Genomic DNA, 18072 nt, shown 5'->3' with positions numbered 1-18072 from the left:
AATTGGTGTTGGAATGAATTTGTATGAAATTTGACAGTTTATCCCCAGAAATTTTTTGGGATGAGATAAATTTTTTGAAACAACTAGTGATGAAATCTATAAACCGTGCTGAGATTCATTCCCCTGTCATAGCAATATTGAAGGTGAAAGGAGGGGTTGGTGGGAGGAAAGTTGTTTTTTTTTAGCTTAAACACTATTAGAGCCGATATTAGTCTTATAATTGCTTAATCTGCATTTGAATAAATGGATACTCAAGGCAGCAAACACAGGTTTTTAATACACAACTTCTTAATGGGAAAAACCTAAAAATAATGACTATTGTGTTTGATGAAAATCAAACTATGTGTAAACATAACTTATAATGTATAAGTACCTAATAACTCAAAATATTATAAGCAAAGATTTTTCTTCAGCTGTGTAAAATCTACACAAATATTCTACAATGATTTGTTTACCATTATTTTTATTTATATAGGGTTCAAGGTCAGATCTAAAAGTTAACAGAATTAAAGTGTAAAATGAAAATAATTCAGTATAGTTTTTCAAATCTACTCTGTAGGAATAAAACAAGTTCACAATAGATTTATATAAATTCTTTGCTTCCCTGTAAGCATTTTGCATACAAAAACACTTAATTATACCCCACGCAACGAAGTTGCGGAGGGTATAATGTTTTTGACCCGTCAGTTCGTCCGTCAGTCCTGTTTCTTGTCATCGCAACTCCTCTCAAACCAAACAACAGAATTTCACGAAACCTTTTCAGATAATAAGGACATACTATGCAGTTGTGCATATCGACGGGAAATTGCGATTCAATTTTTTTTCTAGGAGTTACGCCCCTTTGAACTTATTTACTTAATGTACTACTGCAACAGTTTGTCATCGCAACTCCTCTCAAACCACACAATAGAATTTCACGAAATTTTTTTATATGAAAAGGACATATTATGTAGTTGTGCATATCGACGGGAAATTATGATTCAATTTTATTTCTAGGAGTTACGCCCCTTTGAACTTATTTGCTTCAATGTACTACTGCAACAGTTTGTCATCGCAACTCCTCTGAAACTACACAACAGAATTTCATGAAACCTTTTCAGATAATAAGGACATACTATGTAGTTGTGCATATCGACGGGAAATTACGATTCAATTTTCTTTCTAGGAGTTACGCCCCTTTGAACTTATTTGCCTCACTATACTGTTGACTCCTCTCGCTTATAATTTATGTACTACTACAACAGTTTGTCATCACAACTACTCTCAAACCATACAACAGAATTTCACGAAACCTTTTTTAGATAATAAGGACATACTATGTAGATGTGCATATCAACAGGAAATTATGATTCAATTTTTTTTCTAGGAGTTACTCTCCTTTGAACTTATTTGCTTCAATGTACTTCTGCAACAGTTTGTCATCGCAACTCCTCTGAAACCACACAACAGAATTTCATGAAACTTTGTACATAATAAGGACATACTATGTAGATGTGCATATTGACAGGAAATTATGATTCAGTCTTTTTTTTATACAATTTTCTTTTCTTACACTTATTTTATTTCTCCAATGACAATGTGGGGACGTGGGGTATGTGAGCGTGCTCACTAAGGTTCTTTAATTTTAACCAGTATAAACATATTTATATTATAGGAGTGTTAATGATGAGATGTATAATGTAGCCTGTAACCTGGCAGAGAGATATGGTATACCATTATGGGAGCTCTACATGTCACATCTAGAGTTCTTATTTGATAGTGGGTAAGTATGATTGATTCTTAAGGAAATTATCATGTTAAAAAGACACCAATAGTTTCCATTAATAATGTTCAACTACTAAGTTATTTAAAACATATATTCAATGTATAATTGTGGTTTGCAATTTGCAATGAAAAAGGGGAAGATAAACCTAAAGGTTAAAAAAAAATACTGACATCACTAAAGCCAAGAAAGCAATTGATTTTCTAAAGTAGAAAAATAAACACAGTAAAAAAAAATTGAAAGCTGTCCAACACATAATGCACAGAAAGGTAAAAACTGAGGGATGAAAACTATCTTTAATTTCTTAATTTACAATGTACCAATTATGATTACATTGCATGCATGTTTCATTGTGATAGTTATTTTGATTGGCTAACAGCATTCTCGCATCATTCTGAAATCAACCTTCATTTCATGTAGTATGTCATACCTTTGTCTGTTTGTCCATAGTCAACATGTTGGACAATAACTCAAAAAGCCTAAACCAATTCTCATAAAACATTTGTAACATTTTCATATTTATAAATATAAGCTGTCATTAGTTTTTGTTTTGTTTTTTAAATTTCTGATATGACATTGAGGTTTTATGGAACTTTATCCTGCAATTGGGTGTTCTACTATACAGATACAGCCCTACAGATATCGCTATGGTATATCTGTATACTATACAGATATACTATACAGATATTGCTTTAAAGCTCCGCCCACTGCCAGACTGAGTATTGTATGAACCTGCGTGACTTCTGAATGTGTATTGCAGTCGGATTCCAATGACGTATCAATTGGAAATTAACGATTACTTTTATACGTTCTGTTTGTTTTCAAACATTACTTTAGAGCAATAAGAATCACACCAGTTTTCTGATAAAATACACACATGAACAGCAGTCTTTTCTACGATGACGACTATCGATTTCAAAACGTGAATGTGTATGATTGTGTAACAAAAACAACCATGTCAATTTCAGCATGCATGTTTAGTGAATGTTGAGTCTGAAGAGTAGGACAACTCGTACAACTCCTGTTTCAAACTGGACAATGTTTTGTTATTTGTTTTTACTGTTGAAATTAGTTTTTATGTTAATATAGATAATTATTCATCTTGAGTGATGTATTTTTGTTGACCATTCGAGATTCTTTTTTTGCGAACCCTTCTTCAGCTGAATGTGTGTTTATCTTATTACTATAGGGGCCTCAAGGGATTTCAAATCAAAAATAAATACAAAACATTTAGTTTTTGTGTCTTTCAAAACACAAATAATATATAGAATTAAATATCAGCTCTATCTGTACTTGGCTTGAAACAGGTGTAATAGCTCACTAAAAGCTTGCATACACCTTGTTTCTTAGCCTCGTACAAATACAGCTGATTTTTAAAGACACTAAACAGTTATTGTCTATTTATTCATTGAAAAAGGGACAGCTGTATCATACGCTCATCACAACATTATCTTAACCTTAAAAAATAAAAAAATGACTATTTATAATCACTGCTTGATATTAATATTTTCAGTCTTGCCATAGAAGAAATAGAGGAGAGAGTGAAGAATAAGAATATTGTTCCAACGTTGATAAGTCAGCCTGAAGAGTTTGCTGAGAGAATGAGGACCAGTATTTACCCTGACCTGGACGGTACAGATCATACCACATTGATATATTACTTCACTCTACTGGCTGGAGTGGGCGATGTAAAACAGGGAGGAATCACAGCAGATAATCATCTCAAACTATTGAAAAAACTCAAAGGGGTTGCCATAGGTAAGTGAGATTGTACTGGTTGATTGACCCACAATGCTATATTCTGGATTTATTATTATTAGCGAGTTGCCTATTTTTACGTGCAATGAGAAGTATAAATTGAATATAGGGTTGTATACAAATACCACTTTTTCTCAATCCAGGAAAATAAATAAGTTAACAGTATTTGGTACAATTTTTTTTGACAGCATTCTATTTAATTTCTTGAGATGATAGTACTGTTATTGATGTATAATTTTTTTTTAAATATAAATGAAAGTTGGACATTATATGATATAAGATTTAACCATTCTTTAAGAAAGTAAAAGTTAGACGTCTTAATATATTGTAGGTTTGGACTGTAAACAGTTGATGAATGGTTTAAGCAGTCCAGTCAAATACATAATACCTGTACTGACCCCCACTAATGTGACAGCCATTGCTAAACTGGCAAATAAAATACCTGATGGGGTAAGTTATATTTACATGCCAGCTTATGTGAAAACTGTAGTTAAAATAGCAAAAGATTATGATTTTTTTTTTGTATCTGGCAAACAAAACACTGAATGCAGTTCATCATATTTCCGTGCACTAACCTCCACAATTTAATAAAAAAAACAATTTGCAAACAACACAACTGCCGCTATTAGTTATGACAACCATTGCCATTGCTTAATATATACCAAGAAAATACTTGATTATTTTCTATTAACTCAACAATTCTGAATAGAAATACTTCCATGTAGTAACCCCTATATTTTGTATTGCCCCTTACCTCTCAGTCACAGAGTTACTCATAAATTTGAATTCTTTGAAGTTATGTACAGCTTAAAATAATAATTAATGAGAAAGAAAAAAATTTAAACAATGATAGTTATTTCCAGTTTTAGATAGTATTTAGAAATGAATTCATTTCCAACTTCAGGTATAACCCAAATGATAATTAAATTGAATATCTTTTACCTATAATTTTCAGACTGGTAGATTTTTACATCCGAGTGTGGTACATTGTGCTTGGGCTGTCAAACAATTCTGGAGTACAGATACAAAGAAAGTACCAGATTCAACAGTAAGTACTGGTATTAATGTTAATCACAATTAACTAAGCTAAAAATCCAAATATTTGCTTTGGACATATATATATATGATTTTTAAAGCATCTTAAATCTGTGTTTGTGAAACTGATTCATGGTATGCAGAGTAACTTAACAAAGAATACATGGATATCAATAATATATTTAAAAAAAGATAGCAAAATATTGGACAGAACAAGTATGGTATAGACCACACAAACAACTAACTACCAGACTCCTCCGAAAAAAGAAAAGAGTTCGGGACCAGATAGCCTTACTTGTGGTGAGGTTAAACCGCTTTTATGTGCACCTTTACCTATCTATACCATATGTCATAAGAATAAAACACCAAATAAACATGCCAAGAAATCATTAACATTGTAGAATCTTATATCAATTGTATGGTGTTGTTTTACAATAAAAACTCTATACTTGTCTCAAATTTGGGAATATTGTATTTTACTCAATACAGTGGTAGAATCTATAATTATATATAATATTCCATTCTCAATTTTATTTTACATATCTGAAGTTCTAGGATTCTGTATATTTCAGGCTGCCTGGGTACATAGATATGAAGGTAGTGGGGAATCATTACAGAAGTTATTACCAGTTGATGTTATCAATTTTATTGATGAGATTGTTTTCTCAGAACAGTCAAGGTTAAAGGTAGGTTATAGTTTTTAATAAAAAAAAATCAAGTAAATAAGACAGAATCAATCTTAACAGTGCCATTCAGGTATTTGTGAGTTATGTATGCTCTCAATAAAAGTGATTAGAATGTTTGACTGCTTTGATGAAGATATTGTATTTTATTGTCATAACAAGTCTTTTTGTTGGAGATTCAAAATGTATAAATGGAGATGTGGTGATATCTGTCAATAAGAAAGCAACATGTCAACACACTAAAAAAATGCCTATTACTTTAACTGTTCTCGAGTTATGCCTCTTTATTACTGAATAATTTCTCTCACTGTTGTATGTACTGAAGGAAAGTTTCATTTCTATGCTCAAAAACTTGAGTAAATTGACTCTCCAGCTGGGGCTATCTGATTCCCATGAACAAATTCTTTTATTTATAATATTTTTTATTATCTCATGTTTCATCATCCAAAATTATTTTGACATGTTTCCATTATGATCTTGAGACCCGTTTTTTTCTATAACCATATTTCATACTTGAAACATTATACTATTTTCAGCTAGAGGTTGAATGTAGACAAGAAATAGTAAAGAGAACTTTAAAATTTACTAATCAACATGGTGGAAAGAAGAAAAAGCAAGATGATTCTGGGTAGGTTTGACAGATGCAAATAATAGATATAATCATATACATTTATCTAACAAAAGTTGAAAGGTAATTGTGCTGATATAGTGTATATTAAGTTTATATTCCAACAACTGGTTACAACTGATTGCCTCATGACACTTCCTAGAAAGAACACAATCTCTTTTGCAGATTATTGTTTGATGCAAATCGTCTTAAATAATAAGAAAAACATTTTCACACTGTATTAAGGTGACACATTATTTGCCCAGTCTTGACAAAATTTAATTGTCTCATGAAGATTCACACTCAATGCAGTGGTAGAATCTAAATATAGAATGTTATTAAAAGAGAAACAAAGCCTTGTCAAAAAAGTTACGTGACCAAAAGACAAGAAACAGTACACAAAACATAGCAAACTTAAAAACTGAGCAACACAAACTAAGTACATTCAAATGATGCTGGAATAATGTATTATTTTCTATCTAGATGCAGGATAAGTTGGGAGGATGCTGCCAACACTCTACAGCAATACTTGAATCACATAGGGAATTTAAATCACGAAAGTTTTAAATCGTTGTCAATGTCTGGTGATGATATGTTGGTGGAGTATGCTGCCAAGTTTGATTTGTCAAAGGGAGATAATTTGCAAGTAAGTTGGATTTATTTTTGACATTTTTATGGCCCCGCAACGAAGTTGTCAGTGCCATATAGTTTACCCTTGTCCGTAATTCCGTTATTCCTTCATTCCGTCATACAGTCATTCTGCAACAAACCATTATACAGAGTTTTTTCTAAACGCCTTTAGATATTGGGCTGATTTTTAGTATGTGCGTTAACCATGATGAGTTACAGCTGATGTTTAAGTTTTTTTCGGCTCTGCTAATTTTTGTTGAAATTACAGGATTTGGACTTTGATAAATTGTTAAAAATCACAGTTATAAGGACCTTTTTTCTGAATGCTTTCAGATGTTGGGCTGATTTTTTGTATGTGAGCTAACCATAATGAGTTACAGGTCAAGTTTAAGTTTTGATCTGCTACGCTAATTTTTGCCAAAATTAAGTGTTTACAACTTTGAAAATTGTTGAAAATCACAGTTATACACACTTTTTTTCTATAGGCCTCCAGATTTTGAGCTGATTTTTTATATGTGAGACTACCATCATGTTTGTGTCCACATGTGTTATTGAAATTGAAGATTTATCAGTTTTTTGCCATGGGGCCATTCGTTTTGCTTTGACACATCTAGATTGTCTATTATGTCTGTTTGTTTTGTTCAGACACATCGTATTCAATATAATGGAATTTTATGCGACTGATGTACAAGTGAGAGGTTTAGCTAGCTTTTAAACCAGGTTTAATCCACCATTTTCTACGTAAGAAAAAAGCCTGTACCAAGTCAAGAATATGACATTTGTTTTCCATTCATTTGATGTGTTTGAGCTTTTGCCATTTGCTTAGAGACTTTCAGTTTCCAATTGTCTGCTGAGTTCTGTATTTTTGTTATTTAACTTTTTATGTACATGTACATTTTCTTGAATATTTGACTTAGGGGTCATCCATAATTGTCAACCATTTTCCAAAGTGTACAAAACGTACACTTTTTCAGACCCCCCACCCTCCCTCAAAAAGTGTACATCAACCATTTTCAGATTTCAAGAGAGGAATCAATCATTCTAAATAAAAAGAAGATCCTGTTTATTATATTTTAGTTTAATATAGAAATTTGCATTGAAAATAAACTAAAACATATCTGACTGTTTTATTTGATGACATCTATCTATGATGCTTGTGTTTTGTTAGAATAAAGAGTTCAAAGATTAGTGTTCCCCCTATCACACAGTGGGAACTCCAATGAAAAAGGGCACCTAGAGTATGCAAAAGATTAACAAAAGGGCACATAAACTATGCTAAGAATCAAAGAAAAGGAAATGCATGGTTATATTGCATTGGTAAAGTATGGACTGACAGTTGTTGATGGAATCAGAGCTTAAGACAGCAATCAATAAAAGTGAAATGTTTTAAAACATTTTAAGTTTATAAATTTCCCGTCTGTATTTCTATTTAAAAGGTATTATTATTCATGGCACTATTATTGTTTATGTATACTGTAACATGTACATGTATTGGATAATTTTTAAGGTTAAGGTTAAACTTCATATGGAGGTGCTCCTAAGTAAAGGAGGCTTATACTAAGAAAAATAAGTTTACTTCCGGTTTACTGGTTTACTGTTTTGGAATACATTACAATAACTCGAATAATTACAGCGCCCCCTTACGGTCATTGTCCTCCAGAGGGCTAACGAACTTTAGAAAACGTGACATGACCAACTCTTAATGGAGTGATCGAAGTGATCGTAATATAACGACTGGATTATTCGGGTTAACATAACAAGGAAATTAATCGAAGGACCAGTTTAAAATCTTTTCACAAAATGGTGTCTTGTCAAAATCAAAACATTCAAAGAATTTAGTGTTTCCATCATTTTTTTTTATTAAACAGAGTGAAACGATAAAGATCTATAATAAAGCAGATGAAATTGACAATCGGGGGTACTGAGAAATGCTTGCAAACTTTTTGTTTAAAATTTTTTACAAGTTTACATTTTTGAAAGATTTAGTTTTCATATATGATATGATCTTTTAATCATTCAATCCGGATTGAGGAGAATTATGATATCGAAATAAATATCCTCAAGTGAAAATAATAAAGAAGAAATAAGAAGAGAAACACACCCAAGCCAATTCTCGGTTTTATACCTTGACCTTCCCTACGGAAACGAAATAAATTCTGGAAATAAAAAAAAAGCGTACGGTAAAAATGTTGATTTTTTAACCCCCTCCCCCCAAGTGTACGTTTTGTACACTTTGGAAAATGGTTGACAATTATGGATGACTCCTTAGTGCAACCCTTAATTCATCTATAAATAGTTTAATGAAAAAGTTTTACAGTGATATTGTTGGCTCTTTTTACAAACAATATCCACATGTGTCTAATATAATTGAAATGTTTAGCTGCAGAAGTTATACTGTGACATGATAAAGTATGGCTATACTGTGGAGCTGATAGAAGACATTATGGAAGTGTTTCCAGTATCACCATGGACACCACATACAGCATTAAAGGAAGCTGTTGGTCACCTGATACATTTACTAAGGTATTTAAATATATCATAATGCAATACGCAATATTCAAGGTATCTGTTAGTCACATTCAGCTACTTAGGGAAGAATAGTGTTACTATCGACACCGCAGACATACCAAACAACAGCTGAATATTTGTACCCATATACAGTAATTTACATAGTTTTGTATCACCATGCACCTTCAGTCACTTAGAGAAGTAGTGTTACCTTGGACACCCCAAACAATTTAAAACTGGGTCAATAAGACAGCAACCAAATTATGCTAACATACTAAATTATCAACAGTTGCTTTTAAAAATTGTATAGTGAAGTTTATTTAAATGCATAATTTGAATTAGTTGAAATGTGATTCTTAATTACAGAGACCCAGATGAATTGGACAAAAAACAGATTCTTGCTAGACTTGAGAAAGTTGTACTTAATGTTGAAGAGCATCAGAATCAAGGGTAAGGTTAATACTTGGACTACTGAATGACTGTATTTAAAGTATGTTGCCCATTTTGTTAGAATAAAAATGTTAATCTTAAAATATGTCATCTTTATTATTTAAATTTGAATTCAAAGAATCAAGAATTGGTTATTTTAATTTGAAATTTCTAAAATTGTATTAAAATAACTTGAAACTAGCCATGAAACTGTAGATACTGTGTATTCATAATTACTGTTGGTCACTAATTTTCCGGAATTTTAAGGTTATACATGAATCAAGTTTTCAACAAAATATTAATACTGGTTATACATGTATAAAGAATTTTACAAACCAAAGAATTCAAGTATCTTTGAAAATACAGTTTTCTCATTTTACAAAAATGTTTACCCATAGAATATATATTACTCCCCAGTATTAAGTACATGTATACATACAAATTACTGATGCTAAAGTCTTATAAATCTGGGCAAAAATGATATCAAAATCAATCCTGGATTCATCTTTGAGTCTGAAGATGTGCCGATCATCAATTTCCCTTGTAGTGGCTTAATTTTTTTCAACAAACAGCTGTATAAAGACCCTCTTTTATAGTAAAATAAAGATGACTTCTTCTGTCAAATAAACTGCTGAAATTCACATATGCAATGGTTTCAGTAGGGATTTTTACCAAGAAATTTTTCGTTCCATGTTTAACATTCCTTTACTCTTTATATTTCAGGGGTAACCTGGTTTCCCCAGAAGATGTTATGGTTTTATTGAGACCATTTTGTTCAGATGACAGGGTAGCAGTCCAACCAAGACTGGACGTCTTACATATGGTGGAAAAGGTATATATTGGAACAGTTAATGCATTTTAAAAATGTATTAATTATTTTTTTTCTTTTTGTTTTTTATGCAGACAACATTTCATTATTATGAAAGTAGCTGCATTTGTTTGTGAACATATTATTACCATCAGTGAAAAGCTTCATTATACAGTAAATTATAAAAAGATTGATTGATTATTGATACCTTAATGTCCAGTTGTTAATATTTATATTACCAAAGATCGCTAAAATTAGACGGTTAGCATAAATGTTTCTACATCGGTCTAGGCTTTAGCTTAAACAAATTTTTATTGTTCAAAAGGATAAATGGGTCAGAAAAAGTTTTGCAAATTAGTAACATTTTCTCTCATGCATGCATACTGATTCTACACCTATGGTTATAGGAAAGTTTTTTGGAAGTCTTTTTTATAGTAACAAGATTTTGAATGATGTTTCAGTAGGATATTAACCATCAGTCATTGTACATGTTCATGTAATCTTGCCAAATAATCTGTAAGTGCCTTTTTTTACAGAGTTTCCAATTAAGTGAGGAAGATTTAGTTTTATTGACATTATACAGAACTGAGGCTGTTGTCAAGGCAACATGGTCTGATACACAGGTATGTTATAAGGAGTTAAGAGTATATGTACTTGTGTATCATCATACATGTAATTCTTCCGGGGGAAGTCCAAATCTCCCGCTTTTCAGACCCTTTTACGTCCCTTCCTTTAAAATTTGAAATCTTCTGCTTTTTGAAAATGTCAACCTCTTATAATTTTCAGTACACAATTTTGTTTACAAAAAATTGATAGGGACAGAGAAAAGGTCAGAGAAACTCGAAATTGATATGGGAAAAGTTCGAGAAAAAGGGAAGTTTCCTGTTGTGTCAAAAGGTAAAATGAGGTCATAAAATAGGTAAAATCAGCCTGAAGTGTTTAGGATTAAACTGTATATACAACAATAAATTAAAGATGATAGGAAATTACCTGGTGATCAACTAGCTACATGTAGTTTAAGACACAAGGGTCAAGACCATACTAACTACACTTCATGCATAGCTGACTATGGTGACCCTTATGACTTGACCAAACTTGTGGAGACAGTTACCAACCAGCAAGCCTACAACTCCTCATCTTCTATTTTTATCAAGTAAAAATGATATGCAGGTGTTTAAAGGTATGGAATCATTGTTCTTTTAACAAGTAATGCAGTTTAAACACACACAAAAACCATTGCATACGTCGATAAAAAGGTTGAAAAAAAATCTCCAGTTATGAGATCCAGCTGAAAATTTCCAAATCTCCAGTTGTGGCTTGACAACTCTGTCACATGTCTGTATCATATCCCCACCAAGTTATGGTCTTTGCATGTAAGTTGACAATAACCAGCTTTAGATTAATCTATTATTCAAAAAGAAAACACCTTTTTGTAGAATTAATGCACTTTTCAAATTACTCTATTCTGGAAAAAATAATGCTTGTGGTAGAGCAATAATTTGCTTAATGGGAACACTTAATATGGAATCAATTCATTATAACGATTCATCTATCATTCTAAAAGAAAACGCTTATCAGTAGATTAATCCCATTTATTGTTTTACCTTGGGATACCTTGCTACTTACTGATCAGTTAGTTGGTATTTTTTTTTTTAAATGAACGATCCTGTTGATAATATCAGAATCTATATTATGAAGAGAAAAAAAACACATGTTAAAGACTTATTTATTTTGATTTTGCAGCTTAAAGAAGGTGATATCAATACAGACAAGGCAAGACATCAGCTGTTTTTACAATTATTGTCCAAGAGTTCTAATTACAATCATTTTAATTCTATATGTGACTTACTACAACTATGGCCTCCGCTAAAAGCTGCAAGTAGCAGGTGAGTGGAATTAAATGGGTACAATGTAATGCTACTATAGCAAAGTAAATGCTAAATCTTATGTAATCTCTTTATGTGCAAGAGACCTGTTATGTAATCTCTTTATGTGCAAGAGACCTGTTATGTAATCTCTTTATGTGCAAGAGACCTGTTATGTAATCTCTTTATGTGCAAGAGACCTGTTATACATTCACACCTTCCTGTATGGGAAACAAGTACTGTAAACCAACTTATTTTCGCGAGCCTTTTATTTTTGCGACTTTCGCGAGTAGTAAAATAACACGAATAAATCGTCGCGAATGTGTAATACTTGGATCATTTCTTATTGAACTTCAGTAAATCGTGAAATTAAATAGCTGCAAAGTGGTCTAGGAAGGGTAAAACGCGAAATTAAGTATCCACGAAAATAAGTTGGTTTACAGTATTCTTGACAATGTTTCTCGTAACACTCTTGCTGTGACAACAAACTGTAAACAATAGGCAAAATAAATATGTTATTTTAGTCTATAAGAAGGTTTTTTATGGAGATTATTAAACTATCCAAAACATCTAGGTTCTCCTCCGCCTTTTTTAAACAACCAAATATACAACCATTTATTTACTGTCAATGAAGAATTCTAATGCAACAACGTTTGTAATGTTCATTTTGATTGGATAACGTCACTTATTTACATGGCATCAAATAACAATTGATGCTATGGGACGTACGCGCAAGCGCAGACGGCATATGACAGATATTAAATACATGTTTTAACGTTGTTTTCTGTCAGTTTCATTGGAATGGAGATAACAATATTGTATTTTAAGCTCCGACGGCATCAATTGGGGATTTGATGGTCGCAAATACCCGTTTACTGGCGATGCGTTATATCTCCTAAATATTTTCGTTATTGCAAAACTGTGATGGTATAGGTGTCACAAATATAAAACTTGCATTATTTGTATGTAACATTTCATTAAATCATAAAAGTGACAATATTTTCCTCAATTTTTTCCTTTTTTCAATAAACGCAATAATAAACAAGCTATGCACTCTGAATTAACAGCAGTTGTGCGTTTACATTTACGATTCATCTTACCATTGAAATCCATGCAAATTACCTCCAGTGTGTATAAAAATTGACGAATCCGATTGGGTGTTTTATCATCATTGCATCACTATTGTTGTAAGAAATTAGGTTACCTAAAAGATGACGTATTTATATCTATTTCAGTGACCATGAACAAAATGTTTGGGTAAACATATTTTGTGCTATGATAAACACCTCAGATTCTAAGACTGTATCATTGGTGGTAACAAAGTTCACAACTATTTGTGATAGTGTTAAACTGGATATAAAGGTTAGTGTTTTATTTTAGTAGAATAAAAGTATTATTCTTAAAGACTATCATGCTGTAAAAAATCTATAAAAATCTGTTTTGATTTAATCTAATTTAAAATTCCTCAGTATTTTGTCATGCCAGTAACTTTTATAGCTATTATTATGAGGAAGGCTTATTGTTGAAGGCCATACAGTGCTGTATCATATTAAATCTTTTTAGTTTAATGGTCAGTCTTACCTCCCTTTATCAAAGAGACAGAACATGCAAACCTATGTTGCTTAATAGCTATCATCTTTAACCAAGTTTTATACCTAATCTGGTGGGTGATGCATAAATAGCAAGTGTCTTTTATTATGTTTAAGCACCAGATCTTTTTATACAATACAATGATAGTTGAGGTTTGGAGTTACCAAAAGAAATGGAAAAGATTTAAGTGTTGTAAAAAGTACAGGATTTTCCAAAAGATAATATAATCAAGTGACTTTTAGCTTCCATAAAATGAAACATTTATACATGTTTTTATCCTTTTTTCAGTGTGGAAGACATGTGTATAACAAGATGATAGAGAAGAAGTACACAATAGAAGGAGTGAAGTTTGTATTGTTATCCACACATAAAGACATGTTGTCGGCTGTTGTCACAGAACTGGCAGCTCTTGATGAGGTAAAGTGTATTTATTTTTGGATGATTTAAATCTAATTTTATTTCGAAGAGAATATTCATGCCTTGGAACGTTAAACAATTTACCTTTTCAATACACAATTTTGACTCCTGTTAAAGGATTATAACCATGAATATAGTCTTAAAACAGGAATTTGTGACAATCACCACAAATAATTTTGTTGGTCCCTGATTTTATAACTTTTTATAAGGGAGACAACCAGAACAGCAATAATAAGCTTATCAAAATAGATATTTCCTGTGGTCTCATTGTTATTCCCTTATAAAAGGGTATTGTTAACATGCAAAGATGTCAAACTTGCATAGTAATTTTGAGCCATATTCCTCTGTCTGTATGTTATCAACTTTTTAAAAAGGATGCTCAGAAAAAACTATTGAGTACATGAAGCAGCATTCGATGTAAATAGAGGTTAAAAATTAAAAACCATTTTTTAGTCACTTTATTGTTTGCACCATAGAAAGCACCCATTAATAATGCCAAACAATGTAGATAGCCATACAGATAGAGGAAGAAGTATACACAATTAGCATTTTATTTGGTTAAATTCATATGTGTATTTATTTTAATATCTATGTTTAATTTTAGGCAAAAGATGATGAAGAGTTGTTTGATCTCCTGTTAAAGAGAAGTCTTCTGCCACAAATTGTTAATACAGTTTATTACAAACCTGTGATTGGTTATCTGTTAGCCAATCAGAATGTGGGGGAACAATCACATGACTATATGTTATTGAAAACAGTAGCCAATCAGCTTAATGACAATGGGTTCAAAGCAGAGGCTGGTTCTTTAATGTTGCAGTCTAGATCAGCACATTCAATGCTTCAGACTTTTGGTTCTGCTTTGGGAGCTGTAGGGAAATGGCTCAAACATTAATGTTGTATTAAGTTTATTATCAATAAAATGCTCAAGATAATTCTCTTTTTTTTTCTTCCAATGTTTGTTAAAATAAGTAATTTTATTTTGTCTCCTTTACCAAGTGGCAAAGGTGAGATATAGGCGTGCTGTTTCTGGCAGATTCAGCAGTTTATTACAGATTGTAATTATTAAGGTCCATTTTAAGGGGAACCACTAATGGTATGATATTTGGTAAGCAGTTGTTTTAGCATTGACACATCTAATTTCCTTGGAGATTTTTAAGTCTTTCCCCCTCAATAATGCATAGTTTACAAATTAGGTCAGTATAAGATAGGCCACTAATTGCAAGTCAATCATATATGAAATGCAGTTAAATAGGCATTGACACTTGTCATTTCAGTTGAGATTTTGTGGCCCATTTCTTCACTCATTGTTCATTGACTTTAAAATTAGCATAGTCTATATTTCAAAGTTTGTGATAAGGTCAGTTTAATGGAAACCACTTTTATAAAACAGTTATATTGTTTAACAGTTGTATAAGCATCGGAACATTTAGTTTCAATAGAGATTTGTTTGGTTCTGCACCTTCAAAATTGGTATTTGCTGCATCTCAAATAAACATGTGGCATTAAGGAGTAAGACTGGTCGGCCTAAGATTCGTTGGTCAATGTTAAGTTTTTGTGGATTTGTCTATCCTCAGATACTATAAGCATAAGGTAACTATATTTGATGTATGGAATGATATACATCTCTTTCTAGCAGGTTTTTTCAAAACTTGAACTCATTTTCACAGATCATTGGTCAATGTTAAGTTTTTTTGGTTTTGTCAGTTTATCCGATTCCATGAGCAATAGGTCAACTCTATTTGTTGTGAAGAATGATGTCTGCCAGGGTTTATCTGGACTTGACCGCATTTTCATAGTTCATTGTTCAATGTTGACTTTTCATGGTTATGTCTTTTTTTTCAATATTATAAGCAAAAGGTCAATTATATTGGTGTGTGGAAGGATGACCTTGGCCTCATTTTTATACTTCATTGATCAATTACAGTACACCTTTATTGCAAGTTTTGAAGCATGCACAAATGCAAAATAAATTATAATGCTTCTGCATAGTAAATGCTATGATTAGTAAGTTATATGGGTATTATCTAAGTTTCTCTTTTGACAATTAAGGTATAAGTATGTAAAACGCAGGAATGCAACAAATTCAACCATTTAAAAGTTTTATTTAATTTTTTAGAAGACGGAACACTTGGAAGCATATCTGACCCTGACCTCATTTTCATAGTTCATTGTTCAATGTTGAATTTTCATGGTTATGTCTTTTTTGTCAATACTACATGTAATAGCAATACTGGTAGGTCAAATATATTGGTGTGTGGAAGGATTGTATGGTGCACATGTTGTCTAGCAGGGTAAATCTGACCTTGGCCTCATTTTTTTGCTTCATTGATCAGAAGTATAAGTATGTAAAAAGCAACAAAGCAACAAATTCTTTCAATTAAAATTTTTATTTCATTTCTTATAAGACGGAACACTTGGAAGCATACAACATGATACATATCACTGACTTAAAAGCTTGTATAAAATAATGAGTCGAGTATGTTGACACGAGGTATAAATGTACAAAAAAACATGTAAATATATTATGACAAATATAGGATTATAAATAGGAATGATGCAACCAATGAATTTTTGAAATACATGAGATGCTTTCTAAAAAAATGCATACTGGTGTATGATTCAAAATACTTAAGAAATAATTCCTTCATGTCATGCTCTATGCTCATTTTAACATGGGTAGGCATTATATTTGTCGATATTTTACACTGAGCGTTAGCGAGGTGTAAAATGTGGTCAAATATAATGCCTACCCATGTTAAAATGAGCATAGAGCATGACATGGAGGAATTATTTCGATTCTAATAGGACAAATACAGTATTTTTATAGGTCGAAGCGTACGAAATTACCGTAAAAATGTTTGGCTGTTCCCGTTTCCTCCTCGAGGAGTCTGTGCATTGCATTGCAAATTTGATAAGTTTAAAAACTACAAGCAGGGTAAATATATGTTGTTTCATAAAAAAATATAATAAAAGTTTATGTTAGCTGCTTAAATGTATATATTTTAAAGGATAACGATGGAAATAACGTTAATATAAACAGTAATTTCGTGCGCATGTGTCAAACATATTTTGTGCTCATTAGAACACGGCTTTGTTTACAAAGCGTAATAAGGACGTCATATTAGAATGTTGTATTTCCAATAGGATTAGAATATGATATCCACACTATCTTTAAAACTGACATTTTTGGTTTCAAGTTCAAAAGACACATTATATGTGAGACATTTCGGAAATATTTTAATTTGTTAAAATTTGCATGAGAACAAAATTTGGGTTTTAAATTCAGGGCATCTCATAAGAAAAACGTTTTACCGGTATCATGTCTTTCAGGAACATTATAAAAATCTCTTACAATTCATATAAATTCAAGCATTGACTGTCTGGAAATATATCATATTAAGCTGGCCTGTTTCTGTTGTTCGTTACAGTCATTTATAACAAATAATTAGACACATTTAAGGTAAGGTTTGCGTACACAAGGAGATAACCCGAATTCAAATAATTGAAAAAAGGAGGGACCCGCAATTTTGAATTGCTTGGATTAACCAATGTCCGATAACTACAATATTATTGAAAATAAAACAACACCTACCTCAAAATCGCCGTTTTGATGTAATTTATCAAAATTTGAATCGTACAATTAACGTTATGACCTCCAGTTTGTTAGTTTTCATTTATATGACGTCACGTTTAGCATGTTTAGTCATAACGTCTTTGTGCAAAAACCATTCATGAAGTTTCGCGGAATTTTATTTTATTTCATAAATGTTTATCATTTTTATGCCCCCGCAGTAGCAAAGGGGGCATTGAGTTATATCCTTGTCTGTTTGTACGTCGATTCGAATGTACGTATCATAGTGTACGTCCGTTTTTACAAAATTGGTTTCCATTCTCTAACTTTAGTTTTCCTCAACCAACTGATATAAAACTTATGCACAATGCTTTTTGCCACAAAACACAGAATAGATTTGAATTTTGAT

At 31.8% G+C, this 18072-nt stretch overlaps 1 protein-coding gene across 1 annotated transcript in view; it reads left to right on the top strand.

Moving 5' to 3' along the window:
* Positions 1-15024, top strand: part of LOC143071067 (NBAS subunit of NRZ tethering complex-like) — a 43023-nt gene extending 27999 nt beyond the window's left edge. The window contains exons 29-43 of the mRNA XM_076245143.1: positions 1655-1762; positions 3276-3520; positions 3852-3970; positions 4476-4568; positions 5128-5241; positions 5775-5866; positions 6329-6491; positions 8856-8998; positions 9350-9433; positions 10136-10244; positions 10757-10843; positions 11964-12106; positions 13321-13447; positions 13964-14092; positions 14697-15024. Coding sequence (XP_076101258.1) covers positions 1655-1762; positions 3276-3520; positions 3852-3970; positions 4476-4568; positions 5128-5241; positions 5775-5866; positions 6329-6491; positions 8856-8998; positions 9350-9433; positions 10136-10244; positions 10757-10843; positions 11964-12106; positions 13321-13447; positions 13964-14092; positions 14697-14984 — 2044 coding nt within the window. The 3' untranslated portion in view covers positions 14985-15024. The remainder of the gene's footprint in view (positions 1-1654; positions 1763-3275; positions 3521-3851; positions 3971-4475; positions 4569-5127; positions 5242-5774; positions 5867-6328; positions 6492-8855; positions 8999-9349; positions 9434-10135; positions 10245-10756; positions 10844-11963; positions 12107-13320; positions 13448-13963; positions 14093-14696) is intronic.
* The last annotated feature ends 3048 nt before the right edge of the window (positions 15025-18072 follow it).

The sequence above is a fragment of the Mytilus galloprovincialis genome, chromosome 4 (assembly GCF_965363235.1).
Source record: "Mytilus galloprovincialis chromosome 4, xbMytGall1.hap1.1, whole genome shotgun sequence".
Lineage (NCBI taxonomy): Eukaryota > Metazoa > Mollusca > Bivalvia > Mytilida > Mytilidae > Mytilus > Mytilus galloprovincialis.
Note: the sequence above shows the minus strand (reverse complement) of the source record. Positions and strands in the feature narration are given on the sequence as shown.